Source organism: Scyliorhinus torazame, chromosome 2 (genome assembly GCF_047496885.1).
Source record: "Scyliorhinus torazame isolate Kashiwa2021f chromosome 2, sScyTor2.1, whole genome shotgun sequence".
In the NCBI taxonomy this organism is placed as follows: Eukaryota; Metazoa; Chordata; class Chondrichthyes; order Carcharhiniformes; family Scyliorhinidae; genus Scyliorhinus; species Scyliorhinus torazame.
The window spans coordinates 376,142,008-376,167,010 of NC_092708.1; the positions used below are offsets into that span (position 1 = coordinate 376,142,008).

Consider the following 25,003-nt stretch of genomic DNA (forward strand, 5'->3'; position numbering starts at 1 on the left):
GGTCAGGCTCTGGAGGTTGCACTGAAAATCCAGGCCAAGGATAAGTGCAGCGCAGAGGTTAGGGAGGACGTAGAGGCGAAAACCGTGGAACTCTACGCCTTGGACTGTGAGCGTGACCGTGCAGTACCCCCGGATCGCTATGCGATGGGATCCGGAGGCCAGGGAGATACTTTGATTGGTACGGTGTACCTTAAGGGAGCAGCGCCTTACCGTATTTGGATGTACAAAGCTCTCGGTGCTCCCGGAGTCCAGTAGGCAGGTGGTCACGTGGCCGTTGACTTTCACGCTGGTGGATGCGTTGGTCAGAGCGTGTGGTCTGACTGGTCAAGTACCATGGATGCGAGTCGTGGTTGATCGTCGGGTGAGGCGACGGCTGCGTCGGGGTCCTTAAACGCCGTTGGTCTCCATGAGCTGCGGGGTGGACAAGATGGCGGCGCCCATGAAACGCACGTGTTGTGCGGGGGAGAAGATGCCGGCGCCCGTTGCTCGCACATGGCCTGGGGAGGAGGGGAGGGTAGCAGTGCCCATTGTCCGTGACCGGAGGGGGTGGGGGCGACCGCTGCCGCTAGGCGGGCCTGGCACACCGCTGCGTAGTGCCCCTTCTTCCCGCAGGCCTTACAAAGGGCAGCGCGGGCCGGGCAGCGTTGGCAGGGGTGTCCTTGTTGGTCGCAAAAAAAGCATCGGGGCCCCCCGGAGATCACTGGCTGGCGCGTAGCGCAGGCATATTGGGTGGGTAGCGCCCCCGCTGGGGCGGCTGCCTGTGGGGCCCATGAAGCTTAGGAGGAGTAGGCCACGCGGTTGGGGGCGTAGGACTGTACATTGCGCAGGGCGACCGTCATGGAGAGTGCTAGTGTTTTAGTCTCTGCGAGGTCGCGCGTGGCCCCTTCTAGGAGCCGCTGCCTGATAACATCGGACCCAATCCCAGTTACAAAAGCGTCCCTCATAAGGAGATCTGAGTGCTCCTTAGCTGTAACGTCCTGGCAGTCACAGTCCCGCACTAGTGGGATCAGGGCCCTCCAGAAGTCTTAGATTGACTCACCAGGTAGTTGAGTACGCGTTGCGAGCGCGTGTCTGGCGAAGAGCGTGTTCGTCTTCTGCTCATAATTCTCTTTGAGTCGAGTCATAGCCTCAGCGTAATTGGGCGCATCCTGGATCAGCGGGAAGATTTTAGAGCTGAGCCTGGAGTACAAAATTTGAATCTTCTGAGCCTCTGGAACAGGGGTCGGCACCGCGTTGATATACGCTTCAAAACAAGCTAGCCAGTGCTGAAAGTCCTTTCTGGCGTCGCTTGCGTGTGGATCCAGCTGCAATCGATCTGGTTTAATCTGGAGGTCCGTCTTCTGAATCTGATACTAATAAATTGAGGCACGATCCATTTGGCTGGAGACAAAGTTGAATTCAAACTGAGGCTTTATTAGTATCTGAAGTGTAGCCTCCTACAGCAGCTGACAATTGGCCGCGAGCTGAAGGCCATATTTATAACCCAGCTCCTGGGCGGAGCTAGCATGCAGGGGCCCAGGTGAACCTTTAGTGCTGATTCTACCGTACAACCCTTAATATAAGAACACAGTGGTTTACCACAGTGTGTGTGGTGTGTGGTGTATTATATCTTCATCGTGTTCTTTACATGCACTTTATTCATTATATACTGAATGTTACTACATCCTATATTTGGGATCTCATTTATTTTCAAGTATTAGAGTGGGGTCACATTGGAAAACAATTACAGAATCACAGGTGTAAAGAAACCTTTACTCTGCATCTAACCCTGTGCTGTACCTGCTCTGGGAGTGTCTGATAGGACAGTGTACAGGAGACTTCCGGGTGCGGCGATGACCAGCTGAGTCGCACGTTTCGGCAGCTCCCGGTGAAACGGACTTTTGGGCTCTTGATAGGAGCCCCAACGGCAATTTTGACGGCTAAAAACACTGTGCGGTAAACCAGAAGGGAATCCCCCCTGGATACGGATGAAAAAAGGAGGAGAAAGTGGCCGGATTGCAGTGGATCCTTTAGAACAGCGGAAAGGAAGGCAAGCAAAAACCAAGATGGCGTCGGAAGGTGGCAGTTTAACATGGGGCCCTGAACAACAAGAGTTCCTGAAATGCTGTGTGGAAGAGCTCAAAAAGGAAATGAAGAAAGAGCTGTTGGCCCCGATACTACAGGCGACCGAAGGGCTAAAGGAGGAACAAAAGACCCAGGAGCGGGAGCTTCGGGTCGTGAAGGCAAAGGCAGCCGAGAATGAGGACGACATACAGGGCCTGGTGGTGAAGACGGAGACGCATGAGGCACATCAGAAACGATGTGTGGAAAGGTTGGAGGCACTGGAGAACAACGCAAGGAGGAACAACCTGAGGATTCTTGGTCTTCCTGAAGGTGCGGAGGGAGCGGACGTCGGGGCATATGTGAGCACGATGCTGCACTCGTTAATGGGAGCGGAGGCCCCGGCGGGTCCGTTGGAGGTGGAGGGAGCATACCGAGTGATGGCGCGAGGACCGAGAGCAGGAGAAATTCCCAGAGCCATAGTGGTGAGATTCCTCCGTTTTAAGGATAGAGAAATGGTCCTTAGATGGGCAAAGAAAACTCGGAGCAGTAAATGGGAGAACGCGGTGATCCGCGTTTATCAAGACTGGAGTGTGGAGGTGGCGAGAAGGAGGGCGAGCTTTAATCGGGCCAAGGCGGTGCTTCATAAAAAGAAGATAAAATTTGGAATGCTGCAACCGGCAAGACTGTGGGTCACATATCGAGGGAGGCAGCACTACTTTGAGACGGCGGATGGAGCGTGGACTTTTATTGTGGAAGAAAAACTGGAATGAGCGGGTTATTAAAAAGAACGTTTGAACAAAGTGGTGGGGCGAATGTGGGGGGCGAAGAGGGGGGTTAAAAAGGGGGGAAAGAGGAGTTTTATGTACTAATCCTGCGATGTGGTAACTTTTCTCTCTTCCACAGGTGGTGATGGGGGGGAGGAGGGGAGGTGGAGGAGATGGGGCGTTGGCCATTGGGGGCGGGGCCAAGGGAGAAGCGCGGGCTTGGTTCCCGCGCTATGATAATCATGGCGGGAATAGAGAAGCAGGAAGGAGGGGGCGTCGCACGGTGCAAGCCGAGGTCACGGGGGGAAGCCGAGGTCGGCCAGAGTTTGCTGACTTCTGGGAGCAACATGGGGGGAGTAATTATGCTAGCGGGGGATCTAGCGGGGGGGGTGGGGTGGGAGGGGGGAATTACTGGGTTGCTGCTGCTGGGGAGAGGGGGGAGCTGGTATGGGAGGGGATGGGCGGGGGGGCACCGCCTGGGGGAGATACAGCTGCGTGGGAACCGGGTGAGGAGCTGGAAAAAGGGGATGGCTAATCGACAAGGGGGGGGGTAGGAAGCCCCCCAACCCGGCTGATCACGTGGAACGTGAGAGGGCTGAATGGGCCGATAAAGAGGGCACGGGTACTCGCACACCTTAAGAAACTTAAGGCAGATGTGGTTATGTTACAGGAAACGCACCTGAAACTGATAGACCAGGTTAGGCTACGCAAAGGATGGGTGGGGCAGGTGTTCCATTCGGGGCTAGATACGAAAAACAGGGGGGTGGCTATATTAGTGGGGAAGCGGGTAATGTTCGAGGCAAAGACTATAGTGGCGGATAACGGGGGCAGATACGTGATGGTGAGTGGCAAACTACAGGGGGAGACGGTGGTTTGGGGAGACGGTGGTTTTGGTAAACGTATATGCCCCGAACTGGGATGATGCCAATTTTATGAGGCGGATGCTAGGACGCATTCCGGACCTAGAGATGGGAAAGCTGATAATGGGGGGAGATTTTAATACGGTGTTGGAACCAGGGCTGGATAGGTCGAAGTCCAGGACTCGAAAGAGGCCGGCAGCAGCCAAGGTACTTAAAGATTTTATGGAGCAGATGGGAGGTGTAGACCCGTGGAGATTTAGCAGACCTAGGAGTAAGGAGTTCTCGTTTTTCTCCTATGTCCATAAAGTCTACTCGCGAATAGACTTTTTTGTGCTGGGAAGGGCGTTGATCCCGAAGGTGAGGGGAACGGAGTATACGGCTATAGCCATTTCGGATCACGCTCCACACTGGGTGGACTTGGAGATAGGGGAGGAAACAGAAGGGCGCCCACCCTGGAGAATGGACATGGGACTAATGGCAGATGAGGGGGTGTGTATAAGGGTGAGGGGGTGCATTGAAAAGTACTTGGAACTCAATGATAATGGGGAGGTCCAGGTGGGAGTGGTCTGGGAGGCGCTGAAGGCGGTGGTTAGAGGGGAGCTGATATCAATAAGGGCACAGAAGGGGAAGCAGGAGAGTAAGGAACGGGAGCGGTTGCTGCAAGAACTTTTGAGGGTGGACAGACAATATGCGGAAGCACCGGAGGAGGGACTGTACAGGGAAAGGCAAAGGCTACATGTAGAATTTGACTTGCTGACTACGGGCACTGCAGAGGCACAATGGAGGAAGGCACAGGGTGTACAGTACGAATATGGGGAGAAGGCGAGCAGGTTGCTAGCACACCAATTGAGGAAAAGGGGAGCAGCGAGGGAAATAGGGGGAGTGAGGGATGAGGAAGGAGAGATGGAGCGGGGAGCGGAGAGAGTGAATGGAGTGTTCAAGACATTTTATAAAAAATTATATGAAGCTCAACCCCCGGATGGGAGGGAGAGAATGATGGGCTTCTTGGATCGGCTGGAATTTCCCAAGGTGGAAGAGCAGGAAAGGGTGGGACTGGGAGCACAGACCGAGGTAGAAGAAGTGGTGAAAGGAATTAGGAGCATGCAGGCGGGAAAGGCCCCGGGACCGGATGGATTCCCAGTCGAATTCTATAGAAAATATGTGGACTTGCTCGCCCCGGTATTGACGAGGACCTTTAATGAGGCAAAGGAAAGGGGACAACTGCCCCCGACTATGTCTGAAGCAACGATATTGCTTCTCTTAAAGAAGGAAAAGGACCCACTACAATGCGGGTCCTATAGACCTATTTCCCTCCTAAATGTAGATGCCAAGATCCTGGCCAAGGCAATGGCAATGAGAATAGAGGAATGTGTCCCGGGGGTGGTCCACGAGGACCAAACTGGGTTTGTGAAGGGGAGACAGCTGAACACGAATATACGGAGGCTGTTAGGGGTAATGATGATGGCCCCACCAGAGGGGGAAACGGAGATAGTAGTGGCGATGGATGCCGAGAAAGCATTTGATAGAGTGGAGTGGGATTATTTGTGGGAGGTGTTGAGGAGATTTGGTTTTGGAGAGGGGTATGTTAGATGGGTGCAGTTGTTGTATAGGGCCCCGATGGCGAGCGTGGTCACGAATGGATGGGGATCTGCATATTTTCGGCTCCATAGAGGGACAAGGCAGGGATGCCCTCTGTCCCCATTATTGTTTGCACTGGCGATTGAGCCCCTGGCGATAGCGTTGAGGGGTTCCAAGAAGTGGAGGGGAGTACTTAGAGGAGGAGAAGAACACCGGGTATCTTTGTATGCGGACGATTTGCTACTATATGTGGCAGACCCGGCGGAGGGGATGCCAGAAATAATGTGGATACTTGGGGAGTTTGGGGATTTTTCAGGGTATAAATTGAACATGGGGAAAAGTGAGTTGTTTGTGGTGCATCCAGGGGAGCAGAGTAGAGAAATAGAGGACCTACCGTTGAGAAAGGTAACAAGGGACTTTCGTTACCTGGGGATCCAGATAGCCAAGAATTGGGGCACATTGCATAGGTTAAATTTAACGCGGTTGGTGGAACAAATGGAGGAGGATTTCAAGAGATGGGATATGGTATCCCTGTCACTGGCAGGGAGGGTGCAGGCGGTTAAGATGGTGGTCCTCCCGAGATTCCTCTTTGTGTTTCAGTGCCTCCCGGTGGTGATCACGAAGGCTTTTTTTAAAAGGATTAAAAAGAGCATCATGGGTTTTATGTGGGCCGGGAAGACCCCGAGAGTGAGGAAGGGATTCTTACAGCGTAGCAGGGATAGGGGGGGGCTGGCACTACCGAGCCTAAGTGAGCATTATTGGGCCGCTAATATTTCAATGGTGAGTAAGTGGATGGGAGAGGAGGAGGGAGCGGCGTGGAAGAGATTAGAGAGGGCGTCCTGTAGGGGGACTAGCCTACAGGCTATGGTGACAGCCCCATTGCCGTTCTCACTGAGGAACTACACCACAAGCCCGGTGGTGGTGGCTACACTGAAGATTTGGGGACAGTGGAGACGGCATAGGGGAAAGACTGGAGCCTTGGGGGGGGTCCCCGATAAGAAACAACCATAGGTTTGCCCCGGGGGGAATGGATGGGGGATATGGAATGTGGCAAAGAGCAGGAATAACGCAACTGAAAGATCTGTTTGTGGATGGGAAGTTCGCGAGTCTGGGAGCGCTGACCGAGAAATATGGGTTGCCCCAAGGGAATGCATTCAGGTATATGCAACTGAGGGCTTTTGCGAGGCAACAGGTGAGGGAATTCCCGCAGCTCCCGACACAAGAGGTGCAGGACAGAGTGATCTCAAAGACATGGGTGGGGGATGGTAAGGTATCAGATATATATAGGGAAATGAGGGACGAGGGGGAGACTATGGTAGATGAACTAAAAGGGAAATGGGAAGAAGAGCTGGGGGAGGAGATCGAGGAGGGGCTGTGGGCAGATGCCCTAAGCAGGGTAAACTCGTCGTCCTCGTGTGCCAGGCTAAGCCTGATTCAGTTTAAGGGATTACATAGGGCGCATATGACTGGAGCACGGCTCAGTAAATTTTTTGGGGTGGAGGATAGGTGTGCGAGGTGCTCGAGAAGCCCAGCGAATCATACCCATATGTTTTGGTCATGCCCGGCACTACAGGGGTTTTGGATGGGGGTGACAAAGGTGCTTTCAAAAGTAGTGGGGGTCCGGGTCGAACCAAGCTGGGGGTTGGCTATATTTGGGGTAGCACAAGAGCCGGGAGTGCAGGAGGCGAGAGAGGCCGATGTTTTGGCCTTTGCGTCCCTAGTAGCCCGGCGCAGGATATTGCTAATGTGGAAAGAAGCCAAGCCCCCGGGGGTGGAGAGCTGGATAAATGACATGGCAGGGTTTATAAAGCTAGAGCGGATTAAGTTCGTTCTAAGGGGGTCGGCTCAAGGGTTCACCAGGCGGTGGCAACCGTTTGTCGAATACCTCGCAGAAAGATAGATGGAATGGAAAAAAGAGGGCAGCAGCCCAGGATCGATCGGGGGGGGGGGGGGAGAGGGGGGGAGGGGGGGGGGGAGGAGGAACCAGAAGGACTCTCAGGGTTGTTAATATATACTGTATAATATGTATAGGTCGTTGCGACAGATAATTATATATTGGACTGTTAAATTATATTTTTGGAGAGTGTTACAGTTGCCAATTAGGGTTAGTTTTCATTTTTGTTATTTATTATTTATTCATTTTTTGTTTATAAAATAGGTCATTGTTATTTGTGTTGTTATAATATTGTGTAAAGGATGCACAATGTACTGTGTTGGTTGACCAAAAATTTTCAATAAAATATTTATTAAAAAAAAGGACAGTGTACAGGAGTTATACTCTGTATCTAACCCTGTGCTGTACCTGCCCTGGGAGTGTCTGATAGGACAATGTACGGAGTTTTACTCTGTATCTAACCCTGTGCTGTACCTGCCCTGGGAGTGTCTGATAGGACAGTGTACAGGAGTTATACTCTGTATCTAACCCTGTGCTGTACCTGCCCTGGGAGTGTCTGATAGGACAGTGTACAGGAGTTATACTCTGTATCTAACCCTGTGCTGTACCTGCTCTGGGAGTGTCTGATAGGACAATGTACGGAGTTTTACTCTGTATCTAACCCTGTGCTGTACCTGCCCTGGGAGTGTCTGATAGGACAGTGTACAGGAGTTATACTCTGTATCTAACCCTGTGCTGTACCTGTCCTGGGAGTGTCTGAAAGGACAGTGTACAACAGTACTACTCTGTATCTAACCCCGTGACGTACCTGCTCTGGGAGTGTCTGATAGGACAATGTACAGAGTTTTACTCTGTATCTAACCCTGTGCTGTACCTGCCCTGGGAGTGTCTGAAAGGACAGTGTACAACAGTACTACTCTGTATCTAACCCCGTGCTGTACCTGCTCTGGGAGTGTCTGATAGGACAGTGTACAGGAGTTTTACTCTGTATCTAACCCTGTGCTGTACCTGCCCTGGGAGTGTCTGGTAGGACAGTGTACAGGAGTTATACTCTGTATCTAACCCTGTTCTGTACCTGCCCTGGGAGTGTCTGATAGGACAGTGTACAGGAGTTATACTCTGTATCTAACCCTGTTCTGTACCTGCTCTGGGAGTGTCTGATAGGACAGTGTACAGGAGTTATACTCTGTATCTAACCCTGTTCTGTACCTGCCCTGGGAGTGTCTGATAGGACAGTGTACAGGAGTTATACTCTGTATCTAACCCTGTTCTGTACCTGCTCTGGGAGTGTCTGATAGGACAGTGTACAGGAGTTATACTCTGTATCTAACCCTGTTCTGTACCTGCCCTGGGAGTGTCTGATAGGACAGTGTACAGGAGTTATACTCTGTATCTAACCCTGTGCTGTACCTGCCCTGGGAGTGTCTGATAGGACAATGTACGGAGTTTTACTCTGTATCTAACCCTGTGCTGTACCTGTCCTGGGAGTGTCTGAAAGGACAGTGTACAACAGTACTACTCTGTATCTAACCCCGTGACGTACCTGCTCTGGGAGTGTCTGATAGGACAGTGTACTGGAGTTATACTCTGTATCTAACCCCGTGCTGTACCTGCCCTGGGAGTGTCTGGTAGGACAGTGTACAGGAGTTATACTCTGTATCTAACCCTGTTCTGTACCTACCCTGGGAGTGTCTGATAGGACAGTGTACAGGAGTTATACTCTGTATCTAACCCTGTGCTGTACCTGCCCTGGGAGTGTCTGATAGGACAGTGTACAGGAGTTATACTCTGTATCTAACCCTGTTCTGTACCTACCCTGGGAGTGTCTGATAGGACAGTGTACAGGAGTTATACTCTGTATCTAACCCTGTGCTGTACCTGCTCTGGGAGTGTCTGATAGGACAGTGTACAGGAGTTATACTCTGTATCTAACCCTGTTCTGTACCTGCTCTGGGAGTGTCTGATAGGACAGTGTATAGGAGTTTTACTCTGTATCTAACCCTGTTCTGTACCTGCCCTGGGAGTGTCTGATAGGACAGTGTACAGGAGTTTTACTCTGTATCTAACCCTGTTCTGTACCTGCTCTGGGAGTGTCTGATAGGACAGTGTACAGGAGTTTTACTCTGTATCTAACCCTGTTCTGTACCTGCCCTGGGAGTGTTTGATAGGACAGTGTACAGGAGTTATACTCTGTATCTAACCCTGTGCTGTACCTGCCCTGGGAGTGTCTGATAGGACAGTGTATAGGAGTTATACTCTGTATCTAACCCTGTTCTGTACCTGCTCTGGGAGTGTCTGATAGGACAGTGTACAGGAGTTATACTCTGTATCTAACCCTGTTCTGTACCTGCTCTGGGAGTGTCTGATAGGACAGTGTATAGGAGTTTTACTCTGTATCTAACCCTGGGCTGTACCTGCTCTGGGAGTGTCTGATAGGACAATGTACGGAGTTTTACTCTGTATCTAACCCTGTTCTGTACCTGCTCTGGGAGTGTCTGATAGGACAATGTACGGAGTTTTACTCTGTATCTAACCCTGTGCTGTACCTGCTCTGGGAGTGTCTGATAGGACAATGTACGGAGTTTTACTCTGTATCTAACCCTGTTCTGTACTTTCCCTGGAAGTGTATGATTGGACAGTGTACAGGAGTTATACTCTGTATCTAACCCTGTGCTGTACTTTCCCTGGAAGTGTCTGATTGGACAGTGTAGGGGGAGCTCTACCCTGTGTCTAACCCCGTGTTGTATCTGCCAGGGAGTGTTTATTAGTGTAGAGGGAAATTTACTTTGTGTTTAACTCTCTGCCATCCTGCACTGGGCTTGATGGGACAGTGCAGAGGGGGCCCTACTCTGTATGCAACAACCGGGCTGTAATTCTGGGGCCCTGAACTGAAATCTGTTCCTGCCACTGCAACATGATTGAGCCATGAACATTCCTGAGTGAGTGACGCGGGCAGCAGAATATAGACTGTAACAGTCCAAGAGGTCAATGTCTCCTATTCCTGCTTGTGCTGTATTGCTGTGTGTGTGCTCCAACACTGCGATTTAAAACAAGATCTGTTCTCGCTGAAGGGTGATGAGGTACGTTGGACGCTCTTAGTTAAGAGACACGGTGGTACAATGAGTGGGATCAAAATTTGTTGTTGGCTCCAGCCTCCTGGGGCGTTCTCTGTGGCCTGAGCTACAACCTGATGTTTAATGGCTTGTTGGGCCCTCCCATGAACTTAGACCTGCAGACATCTCCGCCTTGACTGTGGAGCCTCCAACAGGCTACATCTCCTCCTGACTCCCGCCTCAATTTATTCCAAAGACGAAACTGAGGTAAAATTACCTCTTTGGGACTGGATTGCTGCCAGCTGTTTTCCTAAGCAAGGCCCAGAGATCAAGCCCAATCCCCACTCAAGCGTGATAGTGTTGGAACTCTGAGGAGAGGATGGTTTCAATAGGCAAGGCCGGGTGCCAGCTGAATGGAAGAGGGGTTAAATGCCAAGCTTCAGAAACCAAACGCCTTTTTAAGAACCTGGCGGTTATTTTAAGAGACCTGTCATTTTGTGGCAGTTTTGCATTTTCTCCTTTGGCACGGCAGTGGTGCTGAGGGTAGGCTGCCTGTTGCCTTTAAGGCAGCAAAGATGTTCTGGGCAATGAGAGGAGGCCAATATCTCGCTCATGAGGCCCAAGGATTTGAGTGACAGTTCGCCAAGGGCAGCATGTGGGTTGTGGCCCTGAGGCGAGACTGGACCAGAAGTCCTGAAGCTTGCCCCGCCCGTCTCCACTCCTGGTATTCATCAGAACTCTCAGCTGCCATTCTCTACTCTCCCTCCCAGGCTCCTGACTCTGGTACTTCTGTGGCTCTGTGACTGCACCGCGTCACTGCCACCCGGAGGAAGCTTAGACAACCCGCCAGCCAGCGACCCCCAAACTACCACTAAACCCTGGGTCATGGAGCAGAACGCCACAGGAATAAGCAAGAGTGTGGGCGAAGGCAGAAGGAATGGAAGTTTGCGATTTCAAGGTACGCTGTATCTCCCTCCAAATCTCTTTGTCCCTTATTGACTGTCTCTGTTTGTCTCCCTATTTTTTTCTCTCTCTCTCTCACTGTCTCTCTTTGTCTCTGCCTTTCATTTTTCCCTGTGCCTGTCTCCCTCTCTCACTCTCTCTGCCTGTCTCTCGTCCCTGGTATTTTTGTTTCTCTCTGCCTCGACCTTTCACTTTGCTCTGTCTGCTCATCTGTCTCTCTCTCTCTCTCTCTGCCTGTCTCTTTCTTCCGCTCTCTGGCCGGGGTTTTCTGTTTGGGAGATTATGATCTCCTGCCGGAGTAGAATCGCCCCTGGTCTGTGCTGGTGCTAGGAGTAGCGCCCAGGAGCAATTCCCTCTTCTTTTCCATGCATATTTATGCATGGCAGGGAGCTCCTGGGATTCCGTTCCGAATCCCGCTATCAGGCTTCCATTTTGAATGGACGGCTTGATACCGAGATCCAGTGGCTGTTCCCCCCCCCCCAACTGACAACTAAAGTAGGGCTATCCTTCACCCCCCATATCACAGGGCCCCTTTATCACAGACACACCCAATATAATAACTCCCTGATGGGGAGGCTAGGGGCAGGGTGGGCAGGATTTGCGTTGTGGGGGGCATTCCGATGGACTTTGGGGGCACCTATGTTACATACTTACCCCCTTGACCCACTGCGAGGTCCACTGCATCAGGGCCACGCTTTAACATACTTGCACCAATCCATGCCCGCTTGAATCCTGGCCAAGAGGACGGGAGCATCATGCAGGTGTTATGGGCCAGGGATTAGAGAACCCCAAAGTGTGTCTTGGAGTTCACCAGACCCACAACTTTTAATAGATTGTGGTCTGGGGAGCACATGGCCCACTCTACAGGTGAGGTACAGCAGAAATGGAAAAGTTTTTTTTTAAAGCAAAACAATGTTTATTCTATGAACTCAAGTTAACCTTTTTAAAACATACAGTGAACATCTTAGCAACCATTAATTCAAATACAACCCCCAGAGAATACAACACTAAGTAATCCTTTAAGCTTTCCTTTTAACATCCATAAGACTTAAAACACCTTTTACCAGAAGCACATTAGGTTTACATTCACTACTGAGAATATTTATAATTCTGAATTCAGCAAATGATGAAGAGATAGTCCTTTGATGGCAGAGAGATCAACAGTACACCTGCTCTGTCTGGCTTCAGCTCCAACACTGAAAACGGAACTAAAACACACCCTGCAGCCTGCTCAAAACCGAAAGTAAAAAGTTGACAGACAGCCCAGCTCCACCCACTCTCTGACATCACTGAAGTAATAAGCACCCATTTCTTAAAGGTACTTTCACTACAGATATTTGTAAACACACCCATTTATAAACACCCATTTCTTAAAGGTACTCTCACATGACACCTTCCCCCTGAGAAAAAAATAATAAACCATCAACTTTAAGATGGTTTCATTTTTCACCTTTTCACTATCCTTTAAGAAATGCACACAGTAAATATACTTTTTTGTTAAAAAAAAACAACACACGCAAACAGGTATAATAATATAGTCCATTTTTTTTTGTTCTTCTTCCTCCAACTGAAACTGCTTCCGTTCACCACATTCATGACAAAGCATCGGCTATCACGTTTTCTCGTCCTGCCACATGTACTATTGTTCAATGAAATGGCTGTAACAATAAACTCCAGCGAAACAGCCTTGCATTGTTACTCTGGAATCGCTCCAAAAACATCAACGGATTATGATCAGTATATATAACGGTATCAGATGGATTGCTGGTCACATAAATGTGAAAATGTTGCAAAGCCAGCACCAAACTCAAAGTCTCCTTCTCAATCGTGGAATACTTTTTCTGGTGAGGATTCAATTTCTTTGAAAAATAACCAATCGGCCGCTCTAGCCCTTCATCATCGTCTTGGAGAAGCACCGCACCTACGCCCACATCACTCGCATCAACCACCACTTTGAATGGTTTGGTATACCCGTGCCACGTGATAGCGAGACGAGGAATAGGGAGAGAGAGGAGTTGAACACGTGGCTACAGGGATGGTGCAGGAGGGAGGGTTTCAGATTTCTGGATAATTGGGGCTCATTCTGGGGTCGGTGGGACCTCTACAAACGGGATGGTCTACACCTGGACCAGAGGGGTACCAATATCCTGGGGGGGAAATTTGCTAATGCTCTTCGGGAGGGTTTAAACTATTTCAGCAGGGGCTTGGGAACCTGAATTGTAGCTCCAGTATACAGGAGGTTGAGAGCAGTGAGGTCATGAGTAAGGTTTCAAAGTTGCAGGAGTGTACCGGCAGGCAGGAAGGTGGTTTAAAGTGGGTCTTCTTCAATGCCAGGAGCATCCAGAATAAGGTGGGTGAACTTGCGGCATGGGTTGGTACCTGGGACTTCGATGTTGTGGCCATTTCGGAGATCTGGATAGAGCAGGGACAGGAATGGTTGTTGCAGGTGCCGGGGTTTAGATATTTCAGTAAGCTCAGGGAAGGTGGTAAAAGAGGGGGAGGGGTGATATTGTTAGTCAAGGACAGTATTACGGTGGCAGAAAGGACGTTTGATAAGGACTCGTCTACTGAGGCAGTATGGGCTGAGGTTAGAAACAGGAAAGGAGAGGTCACCCTGTTAGGGGTTTTCTATAGGCCTCCGAAAAGTTCTAGAGATGTAGAGGAAAGGATTGCAAAGATGATTCTGGATAGGAGCGAAAGCAACAGGGTAGTTGTTATGGGGGACTTTAACTTTCCTAATATTGACTGAAAACGCTATAGTTCGAGTACTTTAGATGGGTCTGTTTTTGTCCAATGTGTGCAGAAGGGTTTCCTGACACAGTATGTAGATAGGCCAACGAGAGGCAAGGCCATATTGGATTTGGTACTGGGTAATGAACCAGGACAGGTGTTAGATTTGGAGGTAGGTGAGTACTTTGGTGATAGTGACCACAATTCGATTAAGTTTACTTTCGTGATGGAAAGGGATAGGTAAATACCACAGGGCAAGAGTTGTATCTGGGAGAAAGGCAATTATGATGCGATGAGGCAAGACTTAGGATGCATCAGATGGAGAGGAAAACTGCACGGAATGGGCACAATGGAAATGTGGAGCTTGTTCAAGGAACAGCTACTGCGTGTCCTTGATAAGTATGTACCTGTCAGGCAGGGAGGAAGTGGTCGAGCAAGGGAACCGTGGTTTACTAAAGCAGTCGAAACACTTTTCCAGAGGAAGAAGGAGGCTTATGTAAAGATGAGACATGAAGATTCAATTAGGGCGCTCGAGAGTTACAAGTTAGCTAGGAACGACCTAAAGAGAGAGCTAAGAAGAGCCAGGAGGGGACATGAGAAGTCTTTGGCAGGCCGGATCAAGGATAACCCTAAAGCTTTCTATAGATATGTCAGGAATAAACGAATGACTAGGGTAAGAGTAGGGCCAGTCAAGGACAATAGTGGAAAGTTGTGCTTGGAGTCTGAGGAGATAAGAGAGGTGCTAAATGAATATTTTTCATCAGTATTCACACAGGAAAAAGACAATGTTGTCGAGGAGAATACTGAGATTCAGGCTACTAGACTAGAAGGGCTTGAGGTTCATAAGGAGGAGGTGTTAGCAATTCTGGAAAGTGTGAAAATAGTTAAGTCCCCTGGGCCAGATGGGATTTATCCTAGGATTCTCTGGGAAGCTAGGGAGGAGATTGCTGAGCCTTTGGCTTTGATCTTTAAGTCATCTTTGTCTACAGGAATAGTGCCAGAAGACTGGAGGATAGCAAATGTTGTCCCCTTGTTCAAGAAGGGGAGTAGAGACAACCCCGGTAACTATAGACCACTGAGCCTTACTTCTGTTGTGGGCAAAACCTTGGAAAGGTTTATAAGAGATAGGATGTATAATCATCTGGAAAGGAATAATTTGATTAGAGCTAGTCAACACAGTTTTGTGAAGGGTAGGTCGTGCCTCACAAACCTTATTGAGTTCTTTGAGAAGGTGACCAAACAGGTGGATGAGGGTAAAGCAGTTGATGTGGTGTATATGGATTTCAGTAAAGCATTTGATAAGGTTCCCCACGGTAGGCTACTGCAGAAAATACGGAGGCATGGGATTCAGGGTGATTTAGCAGTTTGGATCAGAAATTGGTTAGCTGGAAGAAGACAAAGGGTGGTGGTTGATGGGAAATGTTCGGACTGGAGTCCAGTTACTAGTGGTGTACCACAAGGATCTGTTTTGGGGCCACTGCTGTTTGTCATTTTTATAAATGACTAGAGGAGGGCGTAGAAGGATGAGTGAGTAAATTTGCAGATGACACTAATGTCGGTGGAGTTGTGGACAGTGCAGAAGGATGTTACAAGTTACAGAGGGCCATAGATAAGCTGCAGTGCTGGGCTGAGAAGTGGCAAATGGAGTTTAATGCAGAAAAACGTGAGGTGATTCATTTTGGAAGGAATAACAGGAAGACAGAGTACTGGGCTAATGGTAAGATTCTTGGCAGTGTGGATGAGCAGAGAGATCTCGGTGTCCATGTACACAGATCCCTGAAAGTTGCCACCCAGGTTGAGAGGGTTGTTAAGAAGGCATACAGTGTGTTAGCTTTTATTGGTAGAGGGATTGAGTTTCGGAGCCATGAGGTCATGTTGCAGCTGTACAAAACTCTGGTGCGGCCGCATTTGGAGTATTGCGTGCAATTCTGGTCGCCGCATTATAGGAAGGATGTGGAAGCATTGGAAAGGGTGCAGAGATTTACCAGAATGTTGCCTGGTATGGAGGGAAGATCTTATGAGGAAATGCTGAGGGACTTGAGGCTGTTTTCATTAGAGAGAAGAAGGTTAAGAGGTGACTTAATTGAGGCATACAAGATGATCAGAGGATTGGATAGGGTGGACAGTGAGAGCCTTTTTCCTCGGATGGTGATGTCCAGCACGAGGGGACATAGCTTTAAATTGAGAGGAGATAGATCTAGGACAGATGTCAGAGGTAGGTTCTTTACTCAGAGAGTAGTAAGGGCGTGGAATGCCCTGCTTGCAACAGTAGTGGACTTGCCAACACTAAGGGCATTCAAATGGTCATTGGATAGACATATGGACGATAAGGGAATAGTGTAGATGGGCTTTAGAGTGGTTTCACAGGTCGGCGCAACATCGAGGGCCGAAGGGCCTGTACTGCGCTGTAATGTTCTGTGTTCTATGTTCTATAATTTGGGATGGCTAACACAGGAGCAGTGGTTAACACAGCTTTCAGGCCGTCAAATGCCTGTTGACACTCCGCTGTCCACTGGAATTTGTTACGCTTCTTGACCATGTCCGTCAGTGGAGCGACCACACTGTTAAAATTCGGTACAAATTTCCGGTAAAATTTACTCATACCAAGAAATCGCATTATTTCCCGTCGTGTCGAGGATATCGGAAACTCCCCAATAACTTTGGTTTTCACATCCCGTGGGACCAGTCGACCCTGTCTGATTGTATGGCCAAGGAAAGTTACTTGGGCTTTTCCAAATTCACTTTACGCTAGGTTTATCACCAAACCCGCCTCCTGAAGTCGATCGAATAACTCCATCAGATGTTTCAAATGTTCTGTCCATTAAGAGCCGTGAGGTGATGATGCAGCTGTACAAAACCTTGGTAAGGCCACATTTGGAGTACTGTGTACAGTTCTGGTCGCCTCATTTTAGGAAGGATGTGGAAGCTTTGGAAAAGGTGCAAAGGAGATTTACCAGGATGTTGCCTGGAATGGAGAGTAGGTCTTACGAGGAAAGGTTGAGTGTGCTAGACCTTTTCTCATTAGAACGGAGAAGGATGAGGGGCGACTTGATAGAGGTTTATAAGATGATCAGGGGAATAGATAGAGTAGACAGTCAGAGACTTTTTCCTCGGGTGGAACAAACCATTCCAAGGGGACATAAATTTAAGGTGAATGGTGGAAGAGGAAGGGGGGATGTCAGAGGTAGGTTCTTTAGACAGAGAGTAGTGGGGGCATGGAATGCACTGCCTGTGGAAGTAGTTGAGTCGGAAAAATTAGGGATCTTCAAGCGGCTATTGGGTAGGTACATGGATTACGGTAGAATGCTGGGGTGTAGATTGATTTGTTCTTAATCTAGGACAAAGGTTTGGCACAACATCGTGGGCCGAAGGGCCTGTTCTGTGCTGTATTTTCTATGGACTATGTCTGGCTGAAAATTACCAGATCGTCGATGTATACCGCACAATTGGGTAATCCTGAAACAACATTGTTAGTTAACCGTTGAAATGTGGCTGGGGCGTTTTTCATGCCAAATGGCATAACTTTGAATTGGTATATACCATCTGGAGTCACAAAAGCTGAAATCTCCTTCGCCCTTTCGGATAAAGTTACCTGCCAGTAACCTTTAAGTAAAACCAGTTTGGAAATAAAAGCTGATTGTCCCACTTTCTCAATTCCCAAACGTGGGATAGGATAAGAGTCCGTTCTTGTAACTGCATTAACTTTTCTATAGTCCACACACAACTATTGAGTACCATCTGGTTTTGGTACCATCACTATGCGTGAGCTCCATTGGCTGCAACCCCAACTTCATCTATGCCATTTTTAAGCATACTCTCAATCTCTTTGTGAACCTGTGCCAATTTTAAAGGGTTAAGTCTGTATGGATGTTGTTTGATCAGAACAGCCTTTCCCACATCTACATCACGTTTAGCCATTTTAGTACTTCCCAATTTATCTCTACAAACTTGCCCATGTGATATCAATAACTCTTTCAGGTCAGTCTGTTTTTCCTCTGGAAGGTAACTCAACAATTTATCCCAATTTTTAAGAACAGCCTCCTTTTCCAATTTAATTTGAGGTGTGTCAAATTCACAGTCATCTGGATTTGGTTCGTCACTTTGAGTTAGAATCATTAAAACCTCCTCCTTTTTCTCCCCTTCCCTTTCAAAGTACATTTTAAGCATATTCACATGACACACTCGGTGAGTCTTCCTTCTATCTGGTGTTTTTACCACATAATTCACCTCACTTATTTCCTTTTAGTCTGATAACGTCCACAAAACCTAGCTTTTAAAGGCTCACCTACCACTGGTAACAATACTAAAACTTTATCTCCACTGGCAAAACTACGAACTTTGGATTTCTTGACCGCTACCCGTTTCATCATATTTTGTGCAACTTTTAAATGTTGTCTAGCCAATTCACCTGCTCTATTTAATCGTTCCCTAAAATTTGACACATAATCCATTAATGTAATTTCCAATTTCTTACTCACTAATTTCTCCTTAATCAATTTAAGTGGCCCTCTTAACCTCATGACCAAAAATTAGTTCAAAAGGACTAAATTTGGTTGACTCATTAGGTGCATCCCTAATTGCAAACAGTATGAATGGAATTCCTTTATCCCAATCCTCTGGATAATCTTGACAATAAGCTCTCAACATTGTCTTTAATGTCTGATGCCACCTTTCTAACGCTCCCTGCGATTCTGGATGGTACGCAGTTGATTTCAATTGTTTTATTCCTCAGCTATCCATAACCTCTTTGAATAAACTTGAGGTAAAATTCGATCCTTCATCCGATTGTATTTCTGTGGGTAGTCCATGTCTAGTAAAGAATTTAAGTAATTCCTCCACAATCTTTTTAGCTGTAATATTACGGACTGGAATGGCCTCTGGGAACCTAGTAGACACATCCATCATAGTCAAAAGATATTGATTCCCACTTTCTGTTTTAGGAAAAGTTCCTATGCAATCAATTAGGACACTTGTAAAAGGTTCCTCAAATGCTGGAATGGGTATCAAGGGCATTGGTTTTCTCACTGCTTGAGGTTTCCCTATCACTTGACATGTGTGATATGATTGACAAAATTTAACTACTTCTTTATGGAGTCCAGGTCAATAAAAATGTTTCTGGATTTTAGCTTGAGATTTCCTTATGACCTCCCACTCGTACCTCATGTGCAACAGGGAACACCTCCTTTCTATACCCTACCGGCAATACTACTTGATGAACTTCTGCCCACTTTTCATCCGCCTGCATATGTAAAGGTCTCCATTTTCTCATCAAGACATCACTTTTACGGTAATAACACTCTGGTATACACTCCGATTCCTCTTCCATATATGCTTTCTGATATATCCGGTTTATTTCTATATCTTTTTGTTGTAAATCCGCCAATTTTCCTGAACTAAAAATATCCGCCTCATCCTCCACCTGTTCTTGTTCTTTTTCAACCATCTGATCAAAAGTCGTTTCTGATAATTGCACTTCAACTTCATCTTCCCTCTTTGATTTCTCCTCTTGTCTTCACCTGTGACTTTGCAACCTTGTTACTACACAATCCGGAAAAATCCCAGGATATTCATCCTTCAACAATTCAGTTGTCTGATTTTCTACTGGCTTATCAACCGCAGTAGGCATCATTCCCACCTACGATCCAGCTATATCATTACCCAAGATAAACTGTATTCCTGGACAAGATAGTTTCCCTATTACTCCTACTACCACTTCACCACTCTTCACTGGACTTTCCAATCTTACCTTATATAATTGAACACTACTCCTCTCACCCTGAATTCCACATATTACCACCTTTTCTGGCAACATTCTTCCCAAACTACATAACTCCTCATTTCTTACCATTAAAGATCGACTAGCTCCCTTATCTCTTAAAATTGTGACTTCTTTACCTGCTCCTCTTGATACACATGAGTAAATTATTTAAAGAGATCTGGCACCTTCTTCTCAATCACCTCTTGGTCAGGCTGTCCAATCTTTTGCACTTCCTTCGCTTCCCTTGGGCTTTCCTTTTCCACTATAACAAACCCCACTGTCTTATTCTGTTTTACCACATCAGCCTTCCCAGTGCTTTCCTTCAACCACCAACACTGTGACTTTACATGGCCTAGTTTATTATAGTGAAAACATGTGAAACTTTTCACGCCTCTTCCACCCTCCTGGATTTCTTTTTTAATCTGAGGTACACTCTCCTTATTATCTCCCATCAGATCACCTTTACCTTTACCACTTGACTATTTCTCATGTCCCCAGTTTCTATTCCTCACAGGCTGAAACTGATGTCGGAAACCAAGCTTTGATTTATGAACTAATTCATAATCATCTGCCATTTCTGCTGCTAACCTCGCAGTTTTAACCCTCTGTTCTTCCACATGAGTTCTCACTACATCAGGAATTGAATTTTTAAACTCCTCCAAAAGTATAATTTCTCTGAGAGCTTCAGATGTTTGGTCTATTATCAAAGCCCTTATCCACCTATCAAAATTACTCTGTTTGAGCCTTTCAAACTCCATGTATATTTGACCAAATTCTTTCCTTAAATTTCTAAACCTTTGTCTGTAGGCTTCAGGCACGAGTTCATATGCACCTAAGATGGATTTTTTTCGCCTCCTCATACGTCCCAGGTACCTCCTCCGGTTGTGATGCCAACACGTCACTAGCCCTACGTACCAGCTTTGTTTGAATCAGTAACACCCACATGTCCTGTGGCCATTTCATTTGTTTAGCTACCTTCTCAAATGTAATAAAAAAGACTTCTAACTCCTTCTCATCAAACCTTGGCAATGCTTGGACATATTTAAATAGATCCCCAACAAGCCTTCGACTCAGGTACTCTTTCTCACTATCCTCATCAGTATCATCCAACTGTACGTTTCCCTTTACATATGCCAATTTTAACTGAGTGTCATGTTTCATGGTCATTTTCTGAAGTTCAAACTCTCTCTCTTTATCTTTTTCTCTGATCTGTATCTCCCTTTCTCTTTCTTTTTGTTCTACTGGGGCTATTCTTTCTTTTCTCCTTTCTTCTCTCTCCTTTTCTTTTTCCTTCTCTTTCTCTTTCTGCTCTATCTCTTTCTCTTTCTTTTCCCGCTCTCTCTCTCTCTTTCTTTTTCCTCTCTTTCGTATTCAAGCTGCTTTAATTCTTTCTCATGTTCCATTTGTTTAATTTGAAACTGAATTTTTTGCCTATTCCAATGAGTCAAACTGTATCTCAGGCAACTTTAAATGCTTAGCCACCACCATAATTACCTCTTATTTTCACATTTTGTCAGGTATTGTAATTGCGATGTTTTTGCCAAATCTAACAGTCTGCTTTAAGTCTCTGTCCGTAAGGTACTGCACCCCCAAATACATCTGAGCCTCTGAAAGAGCCATTTTCCACAACACAATCCCCACTTAAACTAAAATACTACACCCGAAAAGCAACCACAATATGCTCACCCCTCACTGTCTTTAAGTTCACAAAGCCAATCCAATAGATAGACTTTTATCCCCTCGAGCCCCCAATTTGTTATGGGCCAGGGATTATAGAACCCCAAAGTGTGTCATGGAGTCCACCTGACCCCACAACTTTTAATAGATTGTGGTATGGGGAGCACACGGCCCACTCTACAGGTGTGGTACAGCAGAAATGGAAAAATATTTTTTTAAAGCAAAACAATGTTTATTCTATGAACTCAAGTTAACCTTTTTAAAACATACAGTGAACATCTTAGCAACCATCAATTCAAATACAACCCCCAGAGAATACAACACTAAGTAATCCTTTAAGCTTTCCTTTTGACATCCATAAGACTTAAAATACCTTTTACCTGAAGCACATTAGGTTTACATTCACTACTGAGAACATTTATAATTCTGAATTCACCAAATGATGAAGAAATAGTCTTTTGATGGCAGAGAGATCAACAGTACACCTGCTCTGTCTGGCTTCAGCTCCAACACTGAAAACAAAACTAAAACACATCCTGCAGCCTGCTCAAAACCGAAAGTAAAAAGCTGACACACAGCCCAGCTCGACCCACTCTCTTACATCACTGCAGTAATAAACACCCATTTCTTAAAGGTACTCTCACTACAGATATTTGTGTACACACCCATTTATAAACACCCATTTCTTAAAGGTACTCTCACATGACACAGGTGTGGAGAATCGGGCTTCCAGCCGTTAATGAGATGCAAATGGGTTCAAATTACCCTGCCTCCTGCCGCTGGCACAGGGTGTGTTGTTTATTGCTGCCGCCGATGCATTGCGCCGGTCCTGTTTTATTGGCCAACGTGCGATTCTCTGCCGCATCGGTAACTCCGCTGACGGGGTGGGTGGTGCAGAATTCACTCCTCTCCTCTCTGCCTCTCTTTGTATCTTTCTCTTTCTCTCTGTCTCACTCTTTCTTCCTCTGCCTATGTCTCTTTCTCTCTCCTTTCCATCCCACCACCTCCCCCCGTCCCCCCTCTGCTTTTATCGATCTGGGCTCGGAGCCGATCATGCAAAACGAGGAACCCCGAGGAAAATCTGGCCTCTGTCTCTCTTTACCTTGCCCACTTCACACTACATCCGCTGACTCCTGTTTTCCTTCTTCCCACCTTTGCAGTTTGTGGATGGCCTTCAAACCCCGTGACAACTGTGCAGAGGATATTGGGCGGCAAGCTGGCAGAAGACGGGAGCTTCCCCTGGCACGTATTGGTGGTGGCAAGGGGACGGGGGAGGGCTGGGGGCACCCTGATCGGCGGGGGCTGGGTTCTGACAGCTGCTCACATCTTCTACCCCAAAGGCAGCCGCCGAATAGACCTGGTCCGCCAACGCAACACCACCCACATCCGGATGAACTTGGGCACCAGCTTGGCAGCACACATGGCAGGTGCCACTCAGGAGATTGAGGATATTGTGGTGCACCCAGGGTTTGGGGAGGAACTGCACAATTTTGAGAACGACATTGCCCTGATTAAGTTGAGGGCAAACCGGGAGGAGGAGGAGGGGGCAATGCCTGCCTGCTTACCCAAGGCTCGGAGGCATAAGGGGAACGACCTCTATCAACCTGGGAGAGTAGGTTATGTGGCTGGCTGGGGGATCGAGGATGGCTATTTCCTCCGTGACCGGCTGCGTTATGTACCATTGCCTTTAATCCACCAGAACCGCTGCTTGCAGGCTTTCCAGGAGGCCCGAATCGGGGGCTACCGTCCGCTGGTTACCTTCAACATGTTTTGTGCTGGAATTCCTGAGGGGGGGAAGGATGCCTGCGCTGGCGACACGGGTGGCGGCTTCCTGGTACCTGACCAGCATTCAGGAGCCTGGTACCTGATGGGCATTGTGTCCTGGGGCACAGGGTGTGGGCAGCCTGGACGGTACGGGGTGTACACCCGGGTGTCTAGCTATCTCCACTGGATCAACACCGTCACTGCTGCACATCCTTAGACTAAGGCTTCCCTCAAACCAACACGCCTGTGCAAAACCCTATTGGTAGGGTTCAGGCTGCATCTAATCTGAAAAAAAAATTATTTTAAATATTTTTATTCGCCATATTCTAATCATTTTCGCCATACAAGAAAGAAAGAGAAACAGAACAGCCCCAACAATGTAAAACGGAGAATGTAAAACGGAGAACAGAAAAGAAAGGAGTTCCCCACCTCCTCTTCCCCATAACATTCAACAGCAATCAACCCCCGAAACCCCAGCAATTGGAGAACCCCTCCTTGCCCCCCTCAACTCAAACCTCACCTTCTCCAGGGTCAAAACCTCCAGCAGATGCCCCCGGGCGCAGGGCGGAGAAGCCGACCTCCTCTCCGACAGGACCCACCATCGAGTGATCAGCGAGGCGAAGGCTAAACGTCCGCCCCCGCACCCGCCTACAGCCCGGGCCGGTCCGTCACCTGAAAATAGCTTCCAGGGGACCGGGCTCCATATCCGTGTGTAAAACCCCGAGATTGTGCGAAATACCTCCCGCCAATACCTTTCAGGCTTCGGGCAGGACCAAAACCTATGAACATGGTTTGCAGGACCCCTCCCACATTGCTCACAGACATCCTCCACCCCCACAAACAGCCGGCTCATCTTTGATTTTGGGAGGTGCACCCTGTACATACCTTCAGCTGTACCAGCCCCAGCCTCGCGCACGAGATAGAGGCGTTCACCCTCTGCAGCCCCTCACACCACAGCCCCCCTTCCATCGCTCCCCCCCTCAGCTCTTCCTCCACAGACATCCTGTCTGCCTCCAAGATCCCCCCATAAATCGCCGATACAACCCTTTGCTCTAACTCCCCCCCCCCCCCCCCCCCACCTCCCTCGGACAGGCCGGCGCTATCAGGAGAGTCGGGGAAGCCTTCGCCAACCTGCACTTCTCTCCCAGCTCCTCCAAACTCCCAAACGTGCCGCAGGAAACAGGTCCTTCGTTTCCTTAATTCCTCTCTCGTCCCATCTGCGAAACCTCGCCTCCATCTTCCCCAGCTCGAACTCATGATCCATCCTAATTGGCATCCTCCGACCTGGCCCCCAGCTTAAAATGTTGCCGGAAGACCGGCAGGCACTGAAATAGGAACAGGAACCACGGTAGCACATTCATTTTAACTGCCTGCACCCGGCCTGCCACCGGCAGAAGGAGGTTGGCCCACCCTGCCACATCGACCTTCACCACCAAACTGGTAGAATGATACCTCCGGAGCCCACCCCAGTCCCAAGTCACCTGCACCCCCAGGTACCTGAAGTGGGTTCCATCTAATCTTACTGGGTTTACTCACCAATAGTATTGTCGTAAGAAGTCTTACAACACCAGGTTAAAGTCCAACAGGTTTGTTTCGAATCACTAGCTTTTGGAGCACTGCTCCTTCCTCAGGTGAAGCTGAGGAAGGAGCAGTGCTCCGAAAGCTAGTGATTCGAAACAAACCTGTTGGACTTTAACCTGGTGTTGTAAGACTTCTTACTGTGCCCACCCCAGTCCAATGCTGGCCTCTCCACATCAATAGTATTATGCAGAGGTAATAAAATGCAATGAATTTTCACAGTCCCCTGAGGCTCAATCCCATTCCTGCCACCCCCAAATTGTGTAGACATCTCACCCCCCCCCCAATCTGCGGGGTTCCTCCTTTCCCCAAATTCGGATCGCCTGACATGCCCCAAGTTA

At 48.1% G+C, this 25,003-nt stretch overlaps 1 protein-coding gene and 1 long non-coding RNA gene across 2 annotated transcripts; both read left to right on the plus strand.

Annotated features, from left to right (window-relative positions):
- The first annotated feature begins 10,109 nt into the window (after positions 1-10,109).
- Positions 10,110-22,595, plus strand: LOC140404710 (uncharacterized). The gene is made up of 3 exons (XR_011938553.1): positions 10,110-10,219; positions 10,963-11,150; positions 22,481-22,595. It is a non-coding gene; the product is annotated as an uncharacterized lncRNA (long non-coding RNA).
- Positions 22,596-22,632: 37 nt separating this feature from the next.
- On the plus strand, positions 22,633-24,153 carry LOC140404702 (mannan-binding lectin serine protease 2-like). The gene has a single exon (XM_072493379.1). The coding sequence runs from the start codon at positions 22,711-22,713 to the stop codon at positions 23,299-23,301; it is 591 nt and encodes a 196-aa protein (XP_072349480.1). The 5' UTR covers positions 22,633-22,710; the 3' UTR covers positions 23,302-24,153.
- The last annotated feature ends 850 nt before the right edge of the window (positions 24,154-25,003 follow it).